Genomic DNA, 19,860 nt, shown 5'->3' with positions numbered 1-19,860 from the left:
GAAACATATCACTTGCTCCTTCAGTGACACTGGAACTCCCTCTCGAACAGGGCTGTGGGAGGCCCTACACCAAACAGGATGCAGTAATTCCAAATGTGGAAATTGTGTCACTGGATGTAGGTTTGCTCGCTGAGCTGGAAGGTTCATTTTCAGACATCCTGTCACCATACTAGGTCACATCGTCACTGAGCCTCCAGATGAAGCCTGTTGGCTTCACTGTTGGAAGAGGACAGGGTGGCTATTATTAAAGAACTTCCAATTAAACCTATTGAACTATAACCTGGTGCTGTGTGACTTTAACTTTATTAAAGCTGGAAAGGGTTCAGAAAGGACTGACCAGGATGTTGCCAGGGGTGAAGGGTTCAAGTTATAAGGAGAGGCAGGATAGGCCTGGACTTTTTTCACTGGATCGTAGGAGGTTGAGGGGTGTCTTTCCAGAGGTTTATAAAATCATGAGGGGCATAGATATGATGAATGGCAGGTCCCTTTTCTGTAGGCTGGGGGATTTCAAGCCGAGAGGACATAATTTTAAAATAAGAGGCGAAAGACTTTAAAAAGACAGGAGGGATAACCTTACAGAGAGTGGTTTGTGCACAGAATGAGCTTCCAGAGGAAGTAATGTATGCGGGGACAATTACAACATTGAAAAGATATTTGGATAAGGTCATGAATAGGAACAGTTTGGAGAGAAATGGGCCAAGCACAGGCAGGTGGGACTGGTTTATTTTAAAATTATGGTCGACATGGACTTGTTGGACCAAAGGGTCTTTTTCCATATTGTATAAGTCTATGACTCGTCGGAGGCTGAGGGGTGACCTTATAGAAGTTTATAAAATTATAAGGGACATGGATAGGATAAATAGACAAAGTCTTTTCCCTGGGGTGTGGGAGTCCAGAATTAGAGTGCATAGGTTTAGGGTGAGAGGGTAAAGATATGAAAGAGACCTAAGGGGCAACTTTTTCATGCAGAGGGTGGTACGTGTATGGAATGAGCTGCCAGAGGATGTGGTGGAGGCTGGTACAATTGCAACATTAAAAAGGCATCTGGATGGGTATATGAATAGGAAGGGTTTAGAGGAATATGGGCCGGGTGCTGGCAGGTGGGACTAGATTGGGTTGGGATATCTGGTCAGCATGGACGGGTTGGATCAAAGGGTCTGTTTCCATGTTGTATGAGTCTATGACTTGATTAACATGTTCCTCATTGGAAGAGGAAATGGATCCCACTGTGGCTCTCACATGAAGCAAATCCGAACCAAGCACATAAACTCAGGACTGACATCAGCCAGACACCACTTTAGCAGTTGCAAGGATTTCCACCGACAACATGAGAGCAACAACTTTACTGAGCAGATGTTAACACCTTTCAAGGCTGCTTGGGCCTTCTAGACTGTTATGAAATAAAGATAGTTAAATCCCTTTTTTCAAAAAAAAAAATCAGAAACAGGCTGCAGCTGTCAGTGATGGCTATAAAAACAGCTGTGTTCTGGTATTTACAATATCTGCTTCTTGACACTTCCCTCAGGGCAGGAGAAAGTGAGGACTGCAGATGCTGGAGATCAGAGTTGAGAGTGTGGTGCTGGAAAAGCACAGCAGGTCAGGCAGCATCCGAGGAGCAGGAGAATCGACGTTTCGGGCAAACGCGCTACATCAGGAATTCCTGACCCGATGTGCATTTCCAGCACCACACTCTCAACAACTGAGGTTGGACAGGACATCGGGGAGGCCTCTTCTGGAATACTGGAGAGAAGGGGGGGGGGGGGGGAGTCATGGGCAGGGGGAGGGGGAGGCGGGAGGAGTCACAGGCGGGGGGAGGGGGAGGGGGAGGCACAGGCGGGGGGAGGGGAGGGGGAGGGGGAGGCACAGGAGGGGGGAGGCACAGGCGGGGGGAGGGGTAGGCAGGGGGAGTCACGGGCGGGGGGAGGGGGAGGCACAGGCGGGGGGAGGCACAGGCGGGGGAGGGGGAGGCACAGGTGGGGAAGACACAGGCGGGGGGGTGCACGGGCAGGCGAGGCACGGGTGGGGGGATGCACGGGCTGGGGGGGATACAGAGGCGGGGGGGGAGGCACAGGCAGGGGGAGGCACAGGCGGGGGGGAGGCACAGGCGGGGGGGAGGCACAGGCAGGGGGAGTCACGGGCGGGGGGAGGGGGGGGCACAGGCGGGGGGAGGCACAGGCAGGGGGAGGCACAGGCGGGGGGAGGCACAGGCAGGGGGAGGCACAGGCGGGGGGGAGGCACAGGCGGGGGGAGGCACAGGCAGGGGGAGGCACAGGCGGGGAGGAGGCACAGGCGGGGGGAGGCACAGGCAGGGGGAGGCACAGGCGGGGGGAGGCACAGGCGGGGGGAGGCACAGGCAGGGGGAGGCACAGGCGGGGAGGAGGCACAGGCGGGGGGAGGCACAGGCAGGGGGAGGCACAGGCGGGGGGAGGCACAGGCAGGGGGAGGCACAGGCGGGGGGAGGCACAGGCGGGGGGGAGGCACAGGCGGGGGGAGGCACAGGCAGGGGGAGGCACAGGCGGGGGGGAGGCACAGGCGGGGGGAGGCACAGGCATTGAGGGAGGGGTAGGGGATACACTGGGGGGAGGGGAAGGGAGGGGGATGGGGAGGCACGTGGGCGGTGGGGGGGAGGTGGGGGTTGGCCTTGAGGCTGAGAAGAATGGATAAGGATTTCAAGACCAGCAATTTCAACCCTAAGGCGAAGCTCTTGCTGGAGCAGAAACTAACACAGATCTGTCCCTGTCCCTGTCCCTGACCCTGACCCTGTCCCTATCCCTGTCACTGCCCTGTCCCTGTCACTGCCCTGCCCCTGACCCTGTCCCTGTCCCTGACCCTGACCCTGTCCCTGTCCCTGTCTCTGTCCCTGTCCCTGACCCTGACCCTGTCCCTGTCCCTGTCCCTGACCCTGACCCTGTCCCTGTCCCTGTCCCTGTCACTGTCCCTGTCCCTGTCACTGTCACTGCCCTGTCCCTGTCCCTGTCCCTGTCACTGCCCTGTCCCTGTCACTGCCCTGTCACTGTCACTGTCACTGCCCTGTCCCTGTCACTGTCACTGCCCTGTCCCTGTCACTGTCCCTGTCACTGCCCTGTCACTGCCCTGTCACTGCCCTGTCCCTGTCCCTGTCCCTGACCCTGACCCTGTCCCTGTCCCTGTCCCTGTCCCTGTCCCTGTCACTGCCCTGTCCCTGTCACTGCCCTGTCCCTGTCCCTGTCACTGTCACTGCCCTGTCCCTGTCCCTGTCTCTGTCCCTGTCACTGCCCTGTCCCTGTCACTGCCCTGTCCCTGTCGCCCCTGTCCCTGTCCCTGTCCCTATCTCTGTCCCTGTCCCTATCCCTGTCCCTATCCCTGTCACTGTCCATATCCCTGTCACTGTCCCTATCCCTGCCCCTGTCCCTGTCCCTGTCACTGCCCTGTCCCTGTCCCTATCCCTGTCCCTGTCCCTGTCCCTATCCCTGCCCCTGTCCCTGTCCCTGTCACTGCCCTGTCCCTGTCCCTATCCCTGTCCCTATCCCTGTCCCTATCCCTGTCACTGTCCCTATCCCTGCCCCTGTCCCTGTCACTGTCCCAGTCCCTGCCCCGTCCCTGTCCCTGTCCCTATCCCTGTCCCTATCCCTGCCCCTGTCCCTGACACTGCCCTGTCCCTGCCCTGTCCCTGTCCCTGCCCCTGTCCCTGTCCCTGTCACTGCCCTGTCCCTGTCCCTGTCCCTATCCCTGTCACTGCCCTGTCCCTGTCCCTGTCCCTATCCCTGTCCCTATCCCTGTCCCTGTCCCTGCCCTGTCCCTGTCCCTGTCCCTATCCCTGTCACTGCCCTGTCCCTGTCCCTGTCCCTATCCCTGTCCCTATCCCTGCCCCTGTCCCTGTCCCTGTCCCTGTCCCTATCCCTATCCCTGTCCCTATCCCTGTCCCTGTCCCTATCCCTGTCCCTATCCCTGCCCCTGCCCCTGTCCCTGTCCCTATCCCTGTCACTGCCCTGTCCCTGTCCCTGTCCCTATCCCTGTCCCTATCCCTGCCCCTGCCCCTGTCCCTGTCCCTATCCCTGTCCCTGTCACTGCCCTGTCCCTGTCCCTATCCCTGTCCCTATCCCTGCCCCTGTCCCTGTCCCTATCCCTGTCCCTATCCCTGCCCCTGCCCCTGTCCCTGTCCCTGTCACTGCCCTGTCCCTGTCCCTGTCCCTATCCCTGTCACTGCCCTGTCCCTGTCCCTATCCCTGTCCCTATCCCTGCCCCTGTCCCTGTCACTGCCCTGTCCCTGTCCCTATCCCTGTCCCTATCCCTGCCCCTGTCCCTGTCCCTATCCCTGTCCCTATCCCTGCCCCTGCCCCTGTCCCTGTCCCTGTCACTGCCCTGTCCCTGTCCCTGTCCCTATCCCTGTCACTGCCCTGTCCCAGTCCCTATCCCTGTCCCTATCCCTGCCCCTGTCCCTGTCCCTGTCCCTATCCCTGCCCCTGTCCCTGTCCCTGTCCCTGTCACTGCCCTGTCCCTGTCCCTATCCCTGTCCCTGTCCCTATCCCTGTCCCTGTCACTGCCTTGGTCCTGTCCCTGTCCCTGTCACTGCCCTGTCCCTGTCCCTATCCCTGCCCCTGCCCCTGCCCCTGTCCCTGGCCCTGGCCCTGTCACTGCCCTGTCCCAGTCCCTGTCCCTGTCCCTGTCCTATCCCTGCCCCTACCCCTGTCCCTGTCACTGCCCTGTCCCAGTCCCTGTCCCTGTCCCTGTCCCTGTCCCGTGTGGCTCCATCATTGCAACACGGCCACACTTAGGCGAGGGAACATTAATGGGCTTTCTTGAAGAAATGCTGAGGGAGGATATCTCTGCAGCTTCCAGGTTTAAGCTGCAGGTCCATGTGGAGAAAGTGAGGACTGCAGATGCTGGAGATCAGGGCCCCACTTTCCGACTGCAGTTCCATGTGAATCTGACCCTCTAATGATCTTGCTCTTTATGCACATGCCAAGGCAATTATTCATAAAGTAAAGGTATGTATAGTTATCCTTTCCCTACACCCTGTGCCACAGTCTTCCCCCAAACTTTTGGTTCATGAGCTATATATGGCTTTCATCACACACTGCCCGAGCACTCCAGGCCATCCTCTGACAATCTCCCTTTCTCCTGCAGCAGCACTCCCCAGCCCCTCTGTCTGCTCCCTTTGAGGATATGTGCAATATGGGGTGTGCTCTCGAAGCATTTCCCTGCACACGGACATATTGTGCAAGAGGCTTGTGCAGCTTCTCTGCTTCCTGGGATGTTCCATCGCTGAGGAACTGGGAGGGGCAGGCCATGGCCTGGTGGTATTATCGCTGGACTGTTAATCCAGAGACCCAGGTGACGTTCTGTGGAGTCAGTTCAGATGGTGGAATTGGAATCGACTAATAACCATGAAGTTATTGCCGATGGTCAGGAAAAACCCATCTGGTTCAGTAATGCCCTTTAGGGAAGGAAACTGCTATCCCTTTGGGGCGGCACGGTGGCTCAGTGGTTAGCACTGCTGTCTCACAGTGCCAGAGTCCCAGGTTCAATTCCAGCCTCAGGCGACTCTCTGTGTGGAGTTTGCACATTCTCCCCGTGTCCGTGTGGGTTTCCTCCGGGTGGTCCAGTTTCCTCCCACAGTCCAAAGATGTGCAGGTCACGTGAATTGGCCATGCTAAATTGCCCGTAGTGTTAGGTGCATTAGTCAGAGAGAAATGGGTCTGGATGGGTTACTCTTCGGAGGGTCGGTGTGGACTTGTTGGGCCGAAGGGCCTGTTTCCACACTGTAGGGAATCTAATCTTATCTTACCGAATCTGGCCTACATATAACTCCAGATCCACGGCGGTGTTGTTTGACTCTAAACTGCCTTCTGGATTGACAATAAATGCTGGGCTGAGCCAGCAACACCCTCATCCCATGAATGAACAAATAAAAACCTGACTGGAACAGTGGTAAAGATCCTTCACGGAAAACCATGACTGATGACAGCACTCTCCCAGACTCAAATCCCCTCGCTACAGAAGAGAATGAGCTGGACTGTCCCCTCCAAACCAGGGAGGGAGGTGACAGGCGATATGGTGAGCAAGTACCCCCTATTCCAAAGGACAGGAATGTATCAGTGCATCAGCATGAGGTGGTGGAGGTGCAGATGGGAACATGGCCCGTAGCTCCACCAGGACGTCAGGACAAACTGGCCACCTGGATGAGGACTGGGATGTGTAGGGAGATCCTGGATGAGGACTGGGATATGTAGGGAGTTCCTGGATGAGGACTGGGATCTGTAGGGAGATCCTGGATGAGGACTGGGATGTGTAGGGAGATCCTGGATGATGACTGGGATCTGTAGGGAGATCCTGGATGAGGACTGGGATCTGTAGGGAGTTTCTGTGTTCTGATTTGCAGAATCTCTTGAAAGTTCACGCTCAGTAACCAACACTTATTTGCCTGACAGACCCTGACAGACAGACCCTGACAGACAGACCCTGACAGACCCTGACAGGCAGACCCTGGCAGACCCTGACAGACAGACCCTGACAGGCAGACCCTGACAGGCAGACCCTGACAGGCAGACCCTGGCAGACCCTGACAGACAGACCCTGACAGGCAGACCCTGACAGGCAGACCCTGACAGACCCTGATAGACCCTGACAGGCAGACCCTGACAGGCAGACCCTGGCAGACCCTGACAGGCAGACCCTGGCAGACCCTGACAGGAAGACCCTGACAGACAGACCCTGGCAGACCCTGACAGGCAGACCCTGACAGACCCTGACAGACGATAAGAAGAACAGCAACCACCCCTACAGGCAGTTACTCTGTGGCTTGATAATGCCGTGTGGTATTTATTGCAGCATCTCACTGAAATCTATCGGCTCCTTCAGGGGCTTTGACAGGGTGAGTGCTGAGAGGGTGTTTCCCCTCACTGAAGAATCTAGGACCTGAGGGCACAGTCTCAGAATAAATAATTTTAGGCTGAGATGAGGAGTAATTTCCTCTCTCAGAGGGACCAGTGTCTTTGGGACTCCTTGCCACAGAGCGCTGTGGGGGTGCACAGTCTCTGTGTATGTTTAAGGCTGAGATTGATTCTTGATCGGGCAAGGAATCATGGGAAAGGGCAAGAAAATGGACATGAGGAATGTCAGATCAGTTACAAGCCTATCAAACGGTGGAGCAGGCTCGAGGGGCTGAATGGCCTCCTCCTGTTCCTGTTTCTTATGGTTTCCCAAACTAGAGAGCATAGGTTTGAGGTGAGAGGGGAAAGATTTAAAAGGAACCTAAGGGGCAACGTTTTCACACAGAGGGAGGTGCGTGTATGGAAGGAGCTGCCAGAGGATGTGGTGGAGGCTGGTACAATTACAACATTAAAAAGGCATCTGGATGGGTATATGAAGAGGAAGGGTTTAGTAGAATATGGGCCAAGTGCTGGCAACTGGGACTAGATTAGGTTGGGATATCCGGTTGGCATGGTTGAGTTGGACCGAAGGGTCTGTTTCTGTGCTGTATGACTCTACAACTCCATGGATTATCTGCCTCTCTGGTGGCAATCATTCAGGAACAATTTCACTTGTTCCTGAAATCTAAAATCTAGTACATCATGGAGCGGAGTCAATGGGCTGGATCGGACAGCAATACGGAACATCTCTGAAGGGTTCCAAACTCAGGTGCCGTGTGGTGTGATCTGTTGCTATGGGACTGTGGGGCTCCCTACACCAAATGGACTGCAACGATTCAAGAAGGCACTTTCTCAAGGGACAAGTAGGGATGGGCAGTTAATGCTGGCCCAGCCAGCATCACCCACACCTCTGAAAAAAAAATCAACAAAGAACCATGGTAGCACCTCAGAAACACATGTTCAGTAGCTACTCTCGGGTAAAGGTACAGTTAACCCTTTACTTCCCAGCTCCTTCATTGCTTCCTCAGCCTCACCATCGACTACACCCCGATCCCAGCCAGTTCCTTGTCAGCCTGGCAGTGCTGTAACCATGAGCACATCACCGTGGAGGTACACAGCACCTTTGATGTGGTAACATATCTGAAGGTCCTCGATGGAAGTCAAACCCAATTTGAACACTAAGACAAAGAAGGAGACTTTTGGGGCACGGGTAATTAAAGCCTTGGTCAGGGACTGTGGGAAAGTAAGGTGAGAGGCTAAGAGATATAGAGAGGGATTTACTGAATTTAGGATGGCAAATTTCCTTCCCTACAGGGCACCAGATGGATTTTTAACCTGCTGTAGTTACATGATCACCATTAGGCATTCCAGAACCTTCTGCCATGATGGGATTTGAACCCAGGAGTCTCGAATGATAGCCTGGAGTTAAATTATAAAACAGTACAGCAGGCCCTTCGACCCACCATCCCTGTGCTGACCATGATGCCATTCTAAACTAACCCCATCTACCTGCACTTGGTCCATGTACCTCTATTCCCTGGTTGTTCAAGCGTCTGTCTAAATGTCTCTTAAACATTGCTATTGTATCTGCGTTTATCATCTCCCCACGCAGCACATGACAGCCAACAATCACCCTCTGTGTAAAATACCTGCCTTGCACATAGAGTCAGAGGGTCATACAGCATGGAAATAGACTCTTGGGTCTAACCAGTCCACCCCAACCATGCTCCCTGACTAAACTAGACCCACCTGCCTGCTTTTGGCCCATCTCCCTCCTATCCATGTACTTATCCATTTCACTGGAGGTTAGGAGGCCGAGGTGTGGCCATAGAGAGGTTTTTAAAACCATTGAGGGGCATAAATAAGGTGAATAGCAAAGGTCTTTTCCCGAGGGTGGGGGAGTTCAAAACTATTTTAAACTGAGAGGAGAAAGATTCAACAAGGACATGAGGGGAAACGTTATCTTACGCAGAGAGTGGTTGGTATCTGGAATGAACTTCCAGAGGAAGTGGTGGATGTAGGCACAGCTACACTTTGTCCTTTAAACTTCCCCCTTTCACCTTAAACCAATAGCTCCTTGTATTTGACATCTCCACTGTGGGAAAAAGACCCTGACGATCCACCCTATCCAAGCCTCTCCACATCTTACACACTTCGATCAGGTCGCCTCTCAGCCTCCACCTGAACACACTCCCCGTTTATCCAACCTCTCCTTATAGCTGATATGTTCCAATCCAGGCAACATCCTGGGGACCTCTTTCACCCTTTCTGTTTCTTTTATTCTCTCATGACATAGAGTCATAGAGATGTACAGCACGGAAATAGACCCTTCGGTCCAACTTGTCCAGATATCCCAACCCAATCTAGTCCCACCTGTCAGCACCCAAGCCATTTCCCTCCAAACCCTTCCTATTCATATACCCATCCAGGTGCCTTTTTAATGTTGCAACTGTACCAGCCTCCACCACATCCTCTGGCAGCTCATTCCATACACATACCACCCTTTCCATGAAAAAGTTGCCCCTTAGGTCTCTTTTATATCTTTCCTCTCTCACCCTAAACCTATGCCCTCTAGTTTCGGACTCTGCCACCCCAGGGAAAAGACTTTGTCTATTTATCCTATCCGTGCCCCATTTGTTATTCATCCCGAATTGCCCTTGAGCTGAGCAGCTTTGTTTCAGAGGGCAGTTAAGAGTTGACCACATTGCTGTGGGTTTGGAGTCACATGTAGGCTAGACTGGGTAAGGACGACAGATTTCCTTCCCTGAAGGACATTGACGATTCTGAAAAATTTTGTGATAATTGACGATAATTCCACGCTTGCCATTACTGAGACTGGCTGTCAGTTTGATTGAATTTAAGGTGGGGTGTCAGTAGACCGTTGACATCATCTGGACACCACCATGTCTCCTAACAATGGGGAGAAAGGATGTGGCTATGAAAATGCAAGATCAATGTCCACTTTAGCAAATAGCAGCACAACATTTGGATCAATACTTCAAACCTAGCTTTGGTGATAGAATCTCAAGGCAAGGAGCGACCCAAACCCTGGGGTAATGGAGATTTACTCCCAATATCAGCTTCCACCTTAAAACATCTTCAGAGGGAGCTATGATAAGGTCCTGAACAAAGGCCCATCTTCACATTTTGAAACCCAGGAGTTCTTTGTGCACCAGGTACCAGGATATCAATCCATGAACAAGGACGCCAGCGATGAGAGTTTAATTCCAAAAGACTGGGTAATTACAAATTGTCTATTGTGGCGAGGCCAGCATTGATTGACCATTCCTCATTGTCCAGAAGGTGGTTAAGAGTGCTGTGGGTCTGGAGTCACATGCTGGTGTGAACAGCCGTTTCCTTCCCTGAAGGACATTAGTAAACCAGATGGGCTTTTCCAAGAATTGGCAATGGATTCATGGTCATCATTAGACTCTTAATCGCAAATTTGTTACTAAATTTCCTGGAGTAATCGAGTCCAGGTCCCCATTATTTAGGCCTCTGGATTCATAGTCGATCATTGATACCATTAGGACCACCACCCCTTCAGTAAACTGCTTCAGTTATATAAAGGTTTCATTGCTCTGACCGACCAATCATCAGCCAAGACCACCATCATTATGCTGCACTGACCTCCCCCCTCCCCCAAACTGACAGGACGGCAAAAAGACTCTCATCACCCAATGGGGTACAAAACAATCCACTTCCCCTTCAGTTTCCACATTTCCACTTCTCGGGAAGAGCAGCATTCAAAGAAACTGATGAAAAGAGACATAATGCCCCCATGTGATTGTTTTTTAACTCTAGCGTAGCACATAGCAGTGTCCTGGAGATTGACCTTTGATTCCTGCAGTTGGGTGGCTAATCTTCAAGGTAGGGAGGTCAATCCTCGAGATGGGTCAATCCTGGAGGGTAGGGAGCCCTATTTCCATCACAGTTGGGGTTTTAGTGAAGTTACAACAGCAGAAACTCAAACCCTGACCATTTTCGCAGCCGTCTCTCTCTCTCTCTCTTTAGACCCAGAAGTGAAGGCCCCAGATGGAAACCATTTTGTTCAGTCAGCCACCTGACCTTTAATATCTGGTGCGCTCACTGTCCTGTCCGGAATGTCGGTTAGAGTCTCGGATGTGGGGTGTTAAATGGAGCATGGTTTGAGTTGATTTTGTTTGAAACACTGGGCTGGTTTTCCACAGATGGTGCCTCATGTGAATTTGAGTTCTGGCTGCCTGTCTCATACTGCCATCTACAGACTCCCATCTCACACTGACTCATGTTCATCACATCTGAATGAGGCAGGATCACCGACTCTGAGGAAGTAAAGTGAGGGCCCTCGACTTGGCGGGTGTGGAGGAGGGAAGGTGGTAGATTGGGGCGATTCTACAGCTTCAAGGGCACAGGGTCCACACAGCAGCCTCGGGCCCAGGCAGGCTCCAAACACAAAACTAGGCCCTGACAATATTACAAAAAGGGAGCAGCTTTCTGTCAGTGTACTCCCTTAACGCGGTCATTGCCACTTCCAGTACTGCTCTCTCAATGCTCCGAACCCTTTCCAAAGAGCCCCGGGAACCCAACATGGGGAACAAATCGAAAAATTACATGCTGGTTCCATAAAAATATAAGATGGTTGGTAGCCCTGGAAGCAGCAGTTATTATAACTACTACCAGAGAGGCAGACAGCTCTCTTCAATCTTATGGACATTCACCAGGAGGCAGCTCCTTCACATGTGTAGCCTTCTCTTCTTTCTCACTCTCATTCTCCTTGAGACCCCATCTCTGTTCATCTCTCTTTCCCTCTCAATCTCTCTCCTTGTCTATATCTGTCCCTTTTGCTTTGTTCCTTTCTCCCTATCTCTCTCTCCCTCCCATATCTCTATCTCTTCCTCTCCCAGTCTCTCACTTTCTCTCCCCATCTCCCTCTCCATCTCTTTCTCTCCTTGTCTTTCTCTTTCCCTTTCCTTCCCTGTCTCTCACAGACTGTATCTCTCTCTCTGTCTCTTTCTCTCCCTCTCTCTCTGTCTCACTCTCTCTCCACTCATCTCTCGCTTTCTTTTCATCTCTCACCCCATCTTTCTCTGTCTCCCTCTCTCTTTGTCCCCATCTCTCTCTCCCTCTCTCTCCATTTCTCTCTCTCTGTCACCGTCTCTATCCCCTTGTCTCACACCCCTGTCTCTTTCTCCATCCCCATCCCTCTCTATTCCCATCTCTCTCTGTCTACTTCCATGTCTCTCTTTCCCTCTCTCCCTGTGTGTCTCTCTCTTTCTTTCCTCCTTTCTTCCTATCTCTCTCCTTATCCCTCTCTGCTTCCCCCTCATGTCTCTCTCTCTCTCTACATACATATTTAAAAATCACACAACACCAGGTTATAGTCCAACAGGTTTAATTGGAAGCACACTAGCTTTCGGAGCGACGCTCCTTCATCAGGTGATCACCATGTTTCTCTCCTTTTCTTGTCATCTCTCTCTCCTTGTCTCTCTCTCTCTTCCTGTCTCTATCTCTTCTCTGTCTCCCTCTCTCCCTTTCTCCCTCTTCCAGTCTCTTTCCCCAACTCTCTCTCTCTCTCTCTCCCTCTCCCACCCCCTCCCCAGTCTTCCTATCCCCCTCCCCATCTCTCTCGAACCTTTCCCTCTCTACTGAACGACATGCTGCTTAAAAACTAGAGTGAATTGATGGGAGTAAAAGACATCCTGCTCTCTGAACTGGTTACCTGTTTGTAAAGAAAAGGCCTGCATTTATATAGCACCTTTCATGACCTCAGGATGTCCCAAAGTGCTTCACAGCCAATTAAATCCTTTGAATGTGCGGTCCCGTGAGAAATTCAATTTCAACACAGCCAATTCCTTCAAATCCACAGCCCAACCCCGGGTTACAGAACTGGGAAAACACAAACATCCTCTTTCACAGGGCTTCTTCAATCCCCGAGGCCAGACAATGCAGAACGGCAAGAGGCACAGAGAATTGCTGGAGAAACTCAGCAGGTCTGGCAGCATCTGTAGAGAGAGAGAGAAACAGGGGTAGCGTTTCGAGTCCGGTGACCCTTCTTCGGAACTGCAGCAGATCCTGAAACATTGACTCTGTTTTTCTCTCTCTCCCCACTGATGTAGCCAGACCTGCTGAGAATAGGATAGAATCCCGATAGTATGGAACCAGGCAATTCGACCCAACAAGTCCACATCAACTCGCAGACGATCATCCCACCCAGAACCATCTCCCTACCCTATCCCTGTAACATCCATGGCTAACCTACGCAACCCTGGACACCATGGGCAATTTAGCTAATCCACCCTAACCTGAATATTGCAGGACTGTGGGAGGACACGGGGAGAATGTGCAAACTCCACACAGACAGTTGCCTGAGGCTGGAATCGAACCTGAGTCCCTGGCGTTGTGAGGCAGCAGTGCTAACCACTGAGCCACTGTACTACCCACAGCATTCTGCGAGACTGTTTACAGTGCAGGTCCATCGGCCCATCGTGCTGAGGTTGGCTCTCTGCCGCAGCCATCGACCTCGTGACCCCTGCCTTACCACCTTACGCCCTCTTCCTGATCCGACAATGATCCAAATCTGTTTCGGAGGCCGCAAGGTGAGGTCTCAGGAACACCTCCCCCCTCTCCAACTCACGACGTCCACATACTTGGCACGTGGGGCAAATGAAAGGAGAGTGCGTTTTCGGGATGCCAACCGAACCCTTGTGACAGACGCCATTGCCGTGGAGGTGGGGGCTGCTAGCCCCTGTGCTCACTCACGTGCACCTGCCCCCCACCCCCCCTCAAATCGCACCCAGGAGCCAATCGGTGAATGTAGTTCTTACCTCGGGGCATCGAAGCTGTCGTAGGAACCCACGGTGTAGTGCCGGAACAACCTCTTGGCTTTCTCAGTCCGACTCTCTGCTCGGGAAGAAGAGAAACGCATATTTTAAACCAGGACGTCTCCAATCCCCCCTCCACCTCCACACACACAGCAGGGTCACTGACCTGCTGTGCTGTTCCAGCAATAAAGTTTCAGCTTTGATCTCCAGCGTCTGCAGACCTCACTTTCTCCTCACAGGACAGGCCCTCACAAGCTCAGGGGATTGGCCGGGGTTGCCATGGAGATCAGACAAAGCACCGACAGCCGTGAGGGCCCCCTACATCTTTTCTCCCATCGCGGCCCCCGGCCCTGTGCACTCCAAAGCCTTCTCCCTCCGGTTGAAAAGCCTGACGCGGGGCCGGGTACCTTTCTTGGAAAGAAAGACCGTGGTCTACACACATATCTCACCTGTATCACTCAACTGAAACCACCGCCCAATTCCCCACCCAACAGGATGCTGGGGGGCCTGGACAGAACGGGCGTGGGGAAGATGTTTCCACCAGCAGGAGAGACTGGGACCCGAGGGCTCAGCCTCAGAGTGAAGGGACAGCCACTACAACTGAGAACGGGGAGGATGGTTGATCAGTGGAACTCATTGTTGTGGAAGGCTGTGGAGTGTATTGAAGACAGAGATAGATCGGTTCTTCATGAGTGAGGGGGTTGAGGGTTGAAGTGGAAAGTCAAGAGGATGGGGTTGAGAAACATATCAGCCATCACTGAACTGCAGAGCAAACTTGATGGGCCAAATGGCCTCATTCTGTTCCAGTACCTTATGGTCTTATGGCAACCAACTCTCATTTCTAATCTTCCAGCCTCATTTTCCCACAGGGAATTTGCTCTCCGGATTCACGTGAAATCTGGGGCCTGAAAGTACGGGGTCACCCCCAGGGAAAGGTTTGGCCAGCTCCACATTCAGTGTGACCGATGGGGCAAAACTGCCCAGTGGCACCCAGTTCCAGCTGCAGAATAAGGGTGGTGTTCTATACAACCCTTGAAAGAGGCATCGAGCACGTCCAGGGTTGGATTGTTCCAGTTGGGTTGGAATCCCCAGTGCCCGGTTCAATCTCTGAACGGGAATGCAGTTGTGGTGGGGGAATGGGGGTGCAAAACCAGGGGGTAAGGGGTATGCCACTCAATATCTTCCCAAAGGTGGTCAATGGTGAAAGCCATCTCCTGGTGACCATTCCGTTGAGGACAATGTGGCTAACAGGAGGCCCGGTCGGTGGGTTACCCCAGGCCAGCAGCCTCCTCCTGGGAGATGGGGGTGCTGCTGAGCTGGGTACGGGCTGGGGGAGGTACCTGAACTCTGAGCCAACTGTGGGCATCCTGGAGAGAAACCCTCAAAGTAAGGGAGCTGGGACAGGCAGCACCATTGGGATGGAAGGGGGAAGCTGTCAGCAGAAAGAGGCCATTCAGCCCATTGAATCTGCATCAACCCTCTGAAGAACATCCGACCCAAACCCATCCTGCATTTCCCATGGCTAACCCACCCAGCCTGCACATCCCTGAACATATGGGCAATTTCCCATGGCCAATCCACCCTAACCTGCACATCTTTGGACTGTGGGAGGAAACCAGAGGAAACCCACGCAGACACGGGGAGAATGTGCAAACTCCACACAGACAGTTGCCCAAGGGGAGAATCGAACCTGGGTCCCTAGCATTGTGAGGCAGTAGTGCGAACTACTGAGCCATGCTGCTGCCCTCTTTGGTCAAGGTTATGGCCTTTAACCTCCTGCAGCCACACCTTCAGGACACGGAGACTTCAGGCCCATTGGCCACTCAGGGGTTAAAGAGTGGGGGGCTCCAAAGCAGGAAATGTATCCTTGTGAAGGGGAGGCAGTGTGGGGCCTGAACTGGTTTCGAGTCCCTTTGGAGTGGGGTGGCTAATCCTGGTGCCACAGGGGAAGGTCTCCGGAGACGAGAGTGTAAACACACGCCACCTCTGCCCCCGCCACTTCCTCTGCCTCCATCTCAGCTCCAAACCTCAGTCCATAAGACAGAGAGACTTCAATCCCCAACCTCCCAGTCTCTGTCAATTCTCGAAAAGGCCACTGGATGGCAGTCTGCTACAAGGAAAGATGTATAAACAAAATACAACAAGCTGCAGATAGTGGAAAATCAAGTGGTTTTCGTGCAATTCTCCCCTCCAACTCTCACCAACTCTTTCTCTTGTCTCTCTCCTTCATTTTGCCTTTGGCCCCTGGGTTGTCTGATTTGCTTTCTCATGTTGGAGAAGACAAGCAACTGCAATGGAGACCCAGCTATCCCAGCATTCACTGCTGCAGTGAAAGCCCTCTATTTAAAATTATGCAGCTTAAATAGGGACCCTCTGAGGTCATGACAACAATCAAGTTAGCCCCAGCTCCATCTTCTCTCGTTGTGGGGTAGGTTAAGTTACTGGGAAGATTCTCAGAGACCCCAGACCCAGCTTCATCCCTACACTGTCCCTAAGTCTGAACTGTGTGTAGGTTGAAGCATGATTCTTAAGGAAGGGTGTCCTATTCTTGCACGGAATAGGATGTAGATTTGCCAGAAGGAGACCTGAGGTCCAAAGTTTAAATTACGAGGGGGCATGGTACGTGGACAGAAATCTGGGTTATATTCTCTTCATTATAGCAGGTTACAGTGTGATTTAGTTGTGGTTTTGGGGAACTGACAGGGTTAACAGAGAGACATTACTCCCATGGGTTGTGGGGAGTAGGGGTGGGTAGTGACAAAGGGCACATTCTGAAAATGACCCCCTTCAGGAGTGGAATGAGGAAGTACCTAGTCCCACCCTCTGCTGTGTCAAGATTTGGAACTCTCTATCCTCAATAACAATTGGTAATACTTCAATTGTTAAATTATTTTTTTTAGATTAATTCACAGGAGAGAGTATTGCTGGCTAGGCCCAGCATTTATTGCCCATCCCTAATTACCCAGAGGGCAGTTAAGAGTCAACCACGTTGTTGTGGTTCCGGAGTCACATGTAGACCAGACGGCAGATTTCCTTCCCTAAACGACATGAGTGAACCAGAGGGATGTTCCCAACAATGGATTCAGGCTCAACTTCAGACTCATAATTCCAGGTTTTTATAAAATTGAATTCAAATTCCACCGTCAGCCATGCTGGGATTGGAAGCCAACACCCCAGAGTCCGGGGGTCCTGGATTACCAGTCCCAGTGATATTACCATGAGGCCTTCACCAAAGGCATTTAGCAACAGGAGGCTGAGGTGGGTGTAAGGAGTTCGCTCGCAGATCTACCAACTTAGAGCACAATCGACTGAGGGGGCGGAATGGCCTCCTCCTGTTCCTGTCCAATAGGTTCGATGGGTGGAATGGCCTCCTCCTGTTCCTGTGCAATGGGTTCGATGGGCAGAATGCCTCCTCCTGTTCCTGTCCAATAGGTTCAATGGGCGGATTGGCCTCCTCCTGTTCCTGTCCAATAGGTTCAATGGGCGGAATGGCCTCCTCCTGTTCCAGTCCAATAGGTTCAATGGGCGGAATGGCCTCCTCCTGTTCCTGTCCAATAGGTTCAATGGGCGGAATGGCCTCCTCCTGTTCCTGTCCAATAGGTTCAATGGGCGGAATGGCCTCCTCCTGTTCCTGTCCAATAGGTTCAATGGGCGGAATGGCCTCCTCCTGTTCCTGTCCAATAGGTTCAATGGGCGGAATGGCCTCCTCCTGTTCCTGTCAATAGGTTCAATGGGCGGAATGGCCTCCTCCTGTTCCTGTGCAATGGGTTCAATGGGCGGAATGGCCTCCTCCTGTTCCTGTCCAATAGGTTCAATGGGCGGAATGGCCTCCTCCTGTTCCAGTCCAATAGGTTCAATGGGCGGAATGGCCTCCTCCTGTTCCAGTCCAATAGGTTCAATGGGCGGAATGGCCTCCTCCTGTTCCAGTCCAATAGGTTCAATGGGCGGAATGGCCTCCTCCTGTTCCTGTGCAATGGGTTCGATGGGCGGAAAGGCCTCCTTCTGTTCTTGCACAATAGGTTTGATGGGCAGAATGGCCTCCTCCTGTTCCTGTGCATTAGGCCCAATGTGCGGAATGGCCTCCTCCTGTTTCTGTCCAATGGGTATGATGGGCGGAATGGCCTCCTCCTGTTTCTGTCCAATGGGTATGATGGGCAGAATGGCCACCTCCTATTACTGTCCAATGGGTTAGATGGGCGGAATGGCCTCCTCCTGTTTCTGTCCAATGGGTTAGATGGGCGGAATGGCCTCCTCCTGTTTCTGTCCAATGGGTTAGATGGGCGGAATGGCCTCCTCCTGTTTCTGTCCAATGGGTATGATGGGCAGAATGGCCACCTCCTATTACTGTCCAATGGTTACATTGGCGGAATGGCCTGCTCCTGTTTCTGTCCAATGGGTATGATGGGCAGAATGGCCTCCTCCTGTTTCTGTCCAATGGGTATGATGGGCAGAATGGCCTCCTCCTGTTTCTGCCCATGGTGGACTAGCCTCCTCCTGTTCCTGTGCAATGGACTCGATGGGCAGAATGGTCTTCTCTGGCTCCATTGTTATGTCCCTTGTATTTCAGACCAAAGGGAGGCCATTGGGTTCATCAAATCCCAGGTGAACAGCACCACATCCCACCCACTCCCCTCAGGTGAAATATCCCTATGGCCGGTGATGAAGGGAAGCTGGATAAGCCTGGGATGTTTTCTCTTGAGCAGAGGGGGCTGGTCGGGGAGGCAGTGGGTGGAACTGATTGCAATGTGTACGATTGTGAGGAACGTGGATAGGAAGCAGTTGCTCCCTCTGGTTTAGAAGGGGAGTTGAGGAAAACCTTCCTCCCCCAGAGGGTGGTAGGGGTCTAGAACGCGCTGCTTGACTGGGTTGTAGAGTTGGGAAACCCTCCAACATTTAAAAAATATTAGGATGAGCCCTTGAAGTGTTGTAACACTCAAAGCTATGAGCCTAGTGTGGCCAGTGTAGGTAACAGTGTATTTGTGTTAGGTTAGACTCAATGGACCAAATGGAATCTTCTGTCCTGTATGATTCTGATTCCTCAGCTTCAGATTTTTTACTTGTGATCTTTCTGGCATGATTCCAGGTGAGTGACCTACTTCCATTTGAGCAAGTCAGTGTAGAGTTAGTTTTACTATGCATCTAGCCCCATGCTGCACCTGTCCTGGGAATGTTTAATGGGGACAGTATCTTTGACCGACCTTTGACAGTGCCCTCCCAGAATCCTCCTTCCCCTACCTTTACTCTGTATCTACCCCTGTGCTGTCCCTGTCCTGGGAGTGTTTAATGGGGACAGTATGGAAGGAGTTTTACTCTGTATCTAACCCTGTGCTATCTCTGGCATGGGAACTTTGATGGGGACAATGTAGAGAGAGCTTTACTCTATATTTGACACAGTGCTGTCCCTATCCTGGGAGTGTTTGACGGGAATGGTGTAGAGTGAGCTCTATACTATATCTAACCTTGTACTATCTCTGTCGTGGGAGTGTTTGATGGGGACAGTGTAGAGGTAGCTTTACACTGTATCTGACCCTGTGCTGTCCTTGTCCTGGGAGTGTTTGATGGGGACAAAATGAATAAAATATATAGAACCAGTATTAACACAGTCAGACCAAAACTTTCACAACAAGTCAACGAAGTAAGCGTTCACATTAAAAAGCAGTTGACTACTTGGTTGTTTCCTGGGCGTCTTACCATGTTTGCTGTCCTGAGGTTTGTTCGGGATCTCCTCCACGTTCTCTGCAGGGAACCAGCCCGTCCGACCTTTGACAGTGCCCTCCCAGAATCCTCCTTCCCCTACGCTGAGCACTGTGAAAGGTCAAAGGTAGAAAGGTCAGATAGAAAATGGAAATCCTAGCACTTTGGAATTGAACCAAAGATCCTCAGGCAGCACCTTCCAAACCCTCAACCACGTCCATCGAGGGGGACAAGGGGCAGCAGATACATGGGAACACCACCCCCTGCAAGTTCCCCTCCGAGCCACTCACCGTCCTGACGTGGAAATATATCGTCGTTCCCTCACTGTTGCTGGGTCAAATTCCTGAACTCCCTCCCTAACTACACCGCATGGATTGGATAGGTGTTGGAGGTGACTCATCATCACCTTTTCAAAGGGTGGGTCATAAATACTGGCCCAGTCAGTGAGACCCTCAAAATAACAGCAGAAGAACCGCAGATGCTGCAATTCAGAAACAAAAACAGAAATTGCT

General features: G+C 52.3%; 1 protein-coding gene across 4 annotated transcripts in view; it reads right to left on the bottom strand.

The window, feature by feature from the left end:
- shank1 (SH3 and multiple ankyrin repeat domains 1) overlaps nt 1–19,860 on the bottom strand; it is a 534,917-nt gene that overhangs the window by 254,317 nt on the left and 260,740 nt on the right. For all 4 annotated transcript variants that reach the window (XM_087978262.1, XM_087978261.1, XM_087978264.1 and 1 more), the window contains 2 exons: nt 19,346–19,459; nt 13,658–13,733 (listed from right to left, as the gene is read on the bottom strand). In XM_087978262.1, coding sequence (XP_087834388.1) covers nt 13,658–13,733; nt 19,346–19,459 — 190 coding nt within the window. The remainder of the gene's footprint in view (nt 1–13,657; nt 13,734–19,345; nt 19,460–19,860) is intronic.

Source organism: Chiloscyllium plagiosum, unplaced genomic scaffold, assembly GCF_037043375.1.
Source record: "Chiloscyllium plagiosum isolate Xiang-an unplaced genomic scaffold, Cpla_swu_hap1 HiC_scaffold_33, whole genome shotgun sequence".
Taxonomy (NCBI): Eukaryota; Metazoa; Chordata; class Chondrichthyes; order Orectolobiformes; family Hemiscylliidae; genus Chiloscyllium; species Chiloscyllium plagiosum.
The sequence above is the reverse complement of the archived record's forward strand: the minus strand, read 5'-3'. Positions and strand labels throughout refer to the sequence as shown.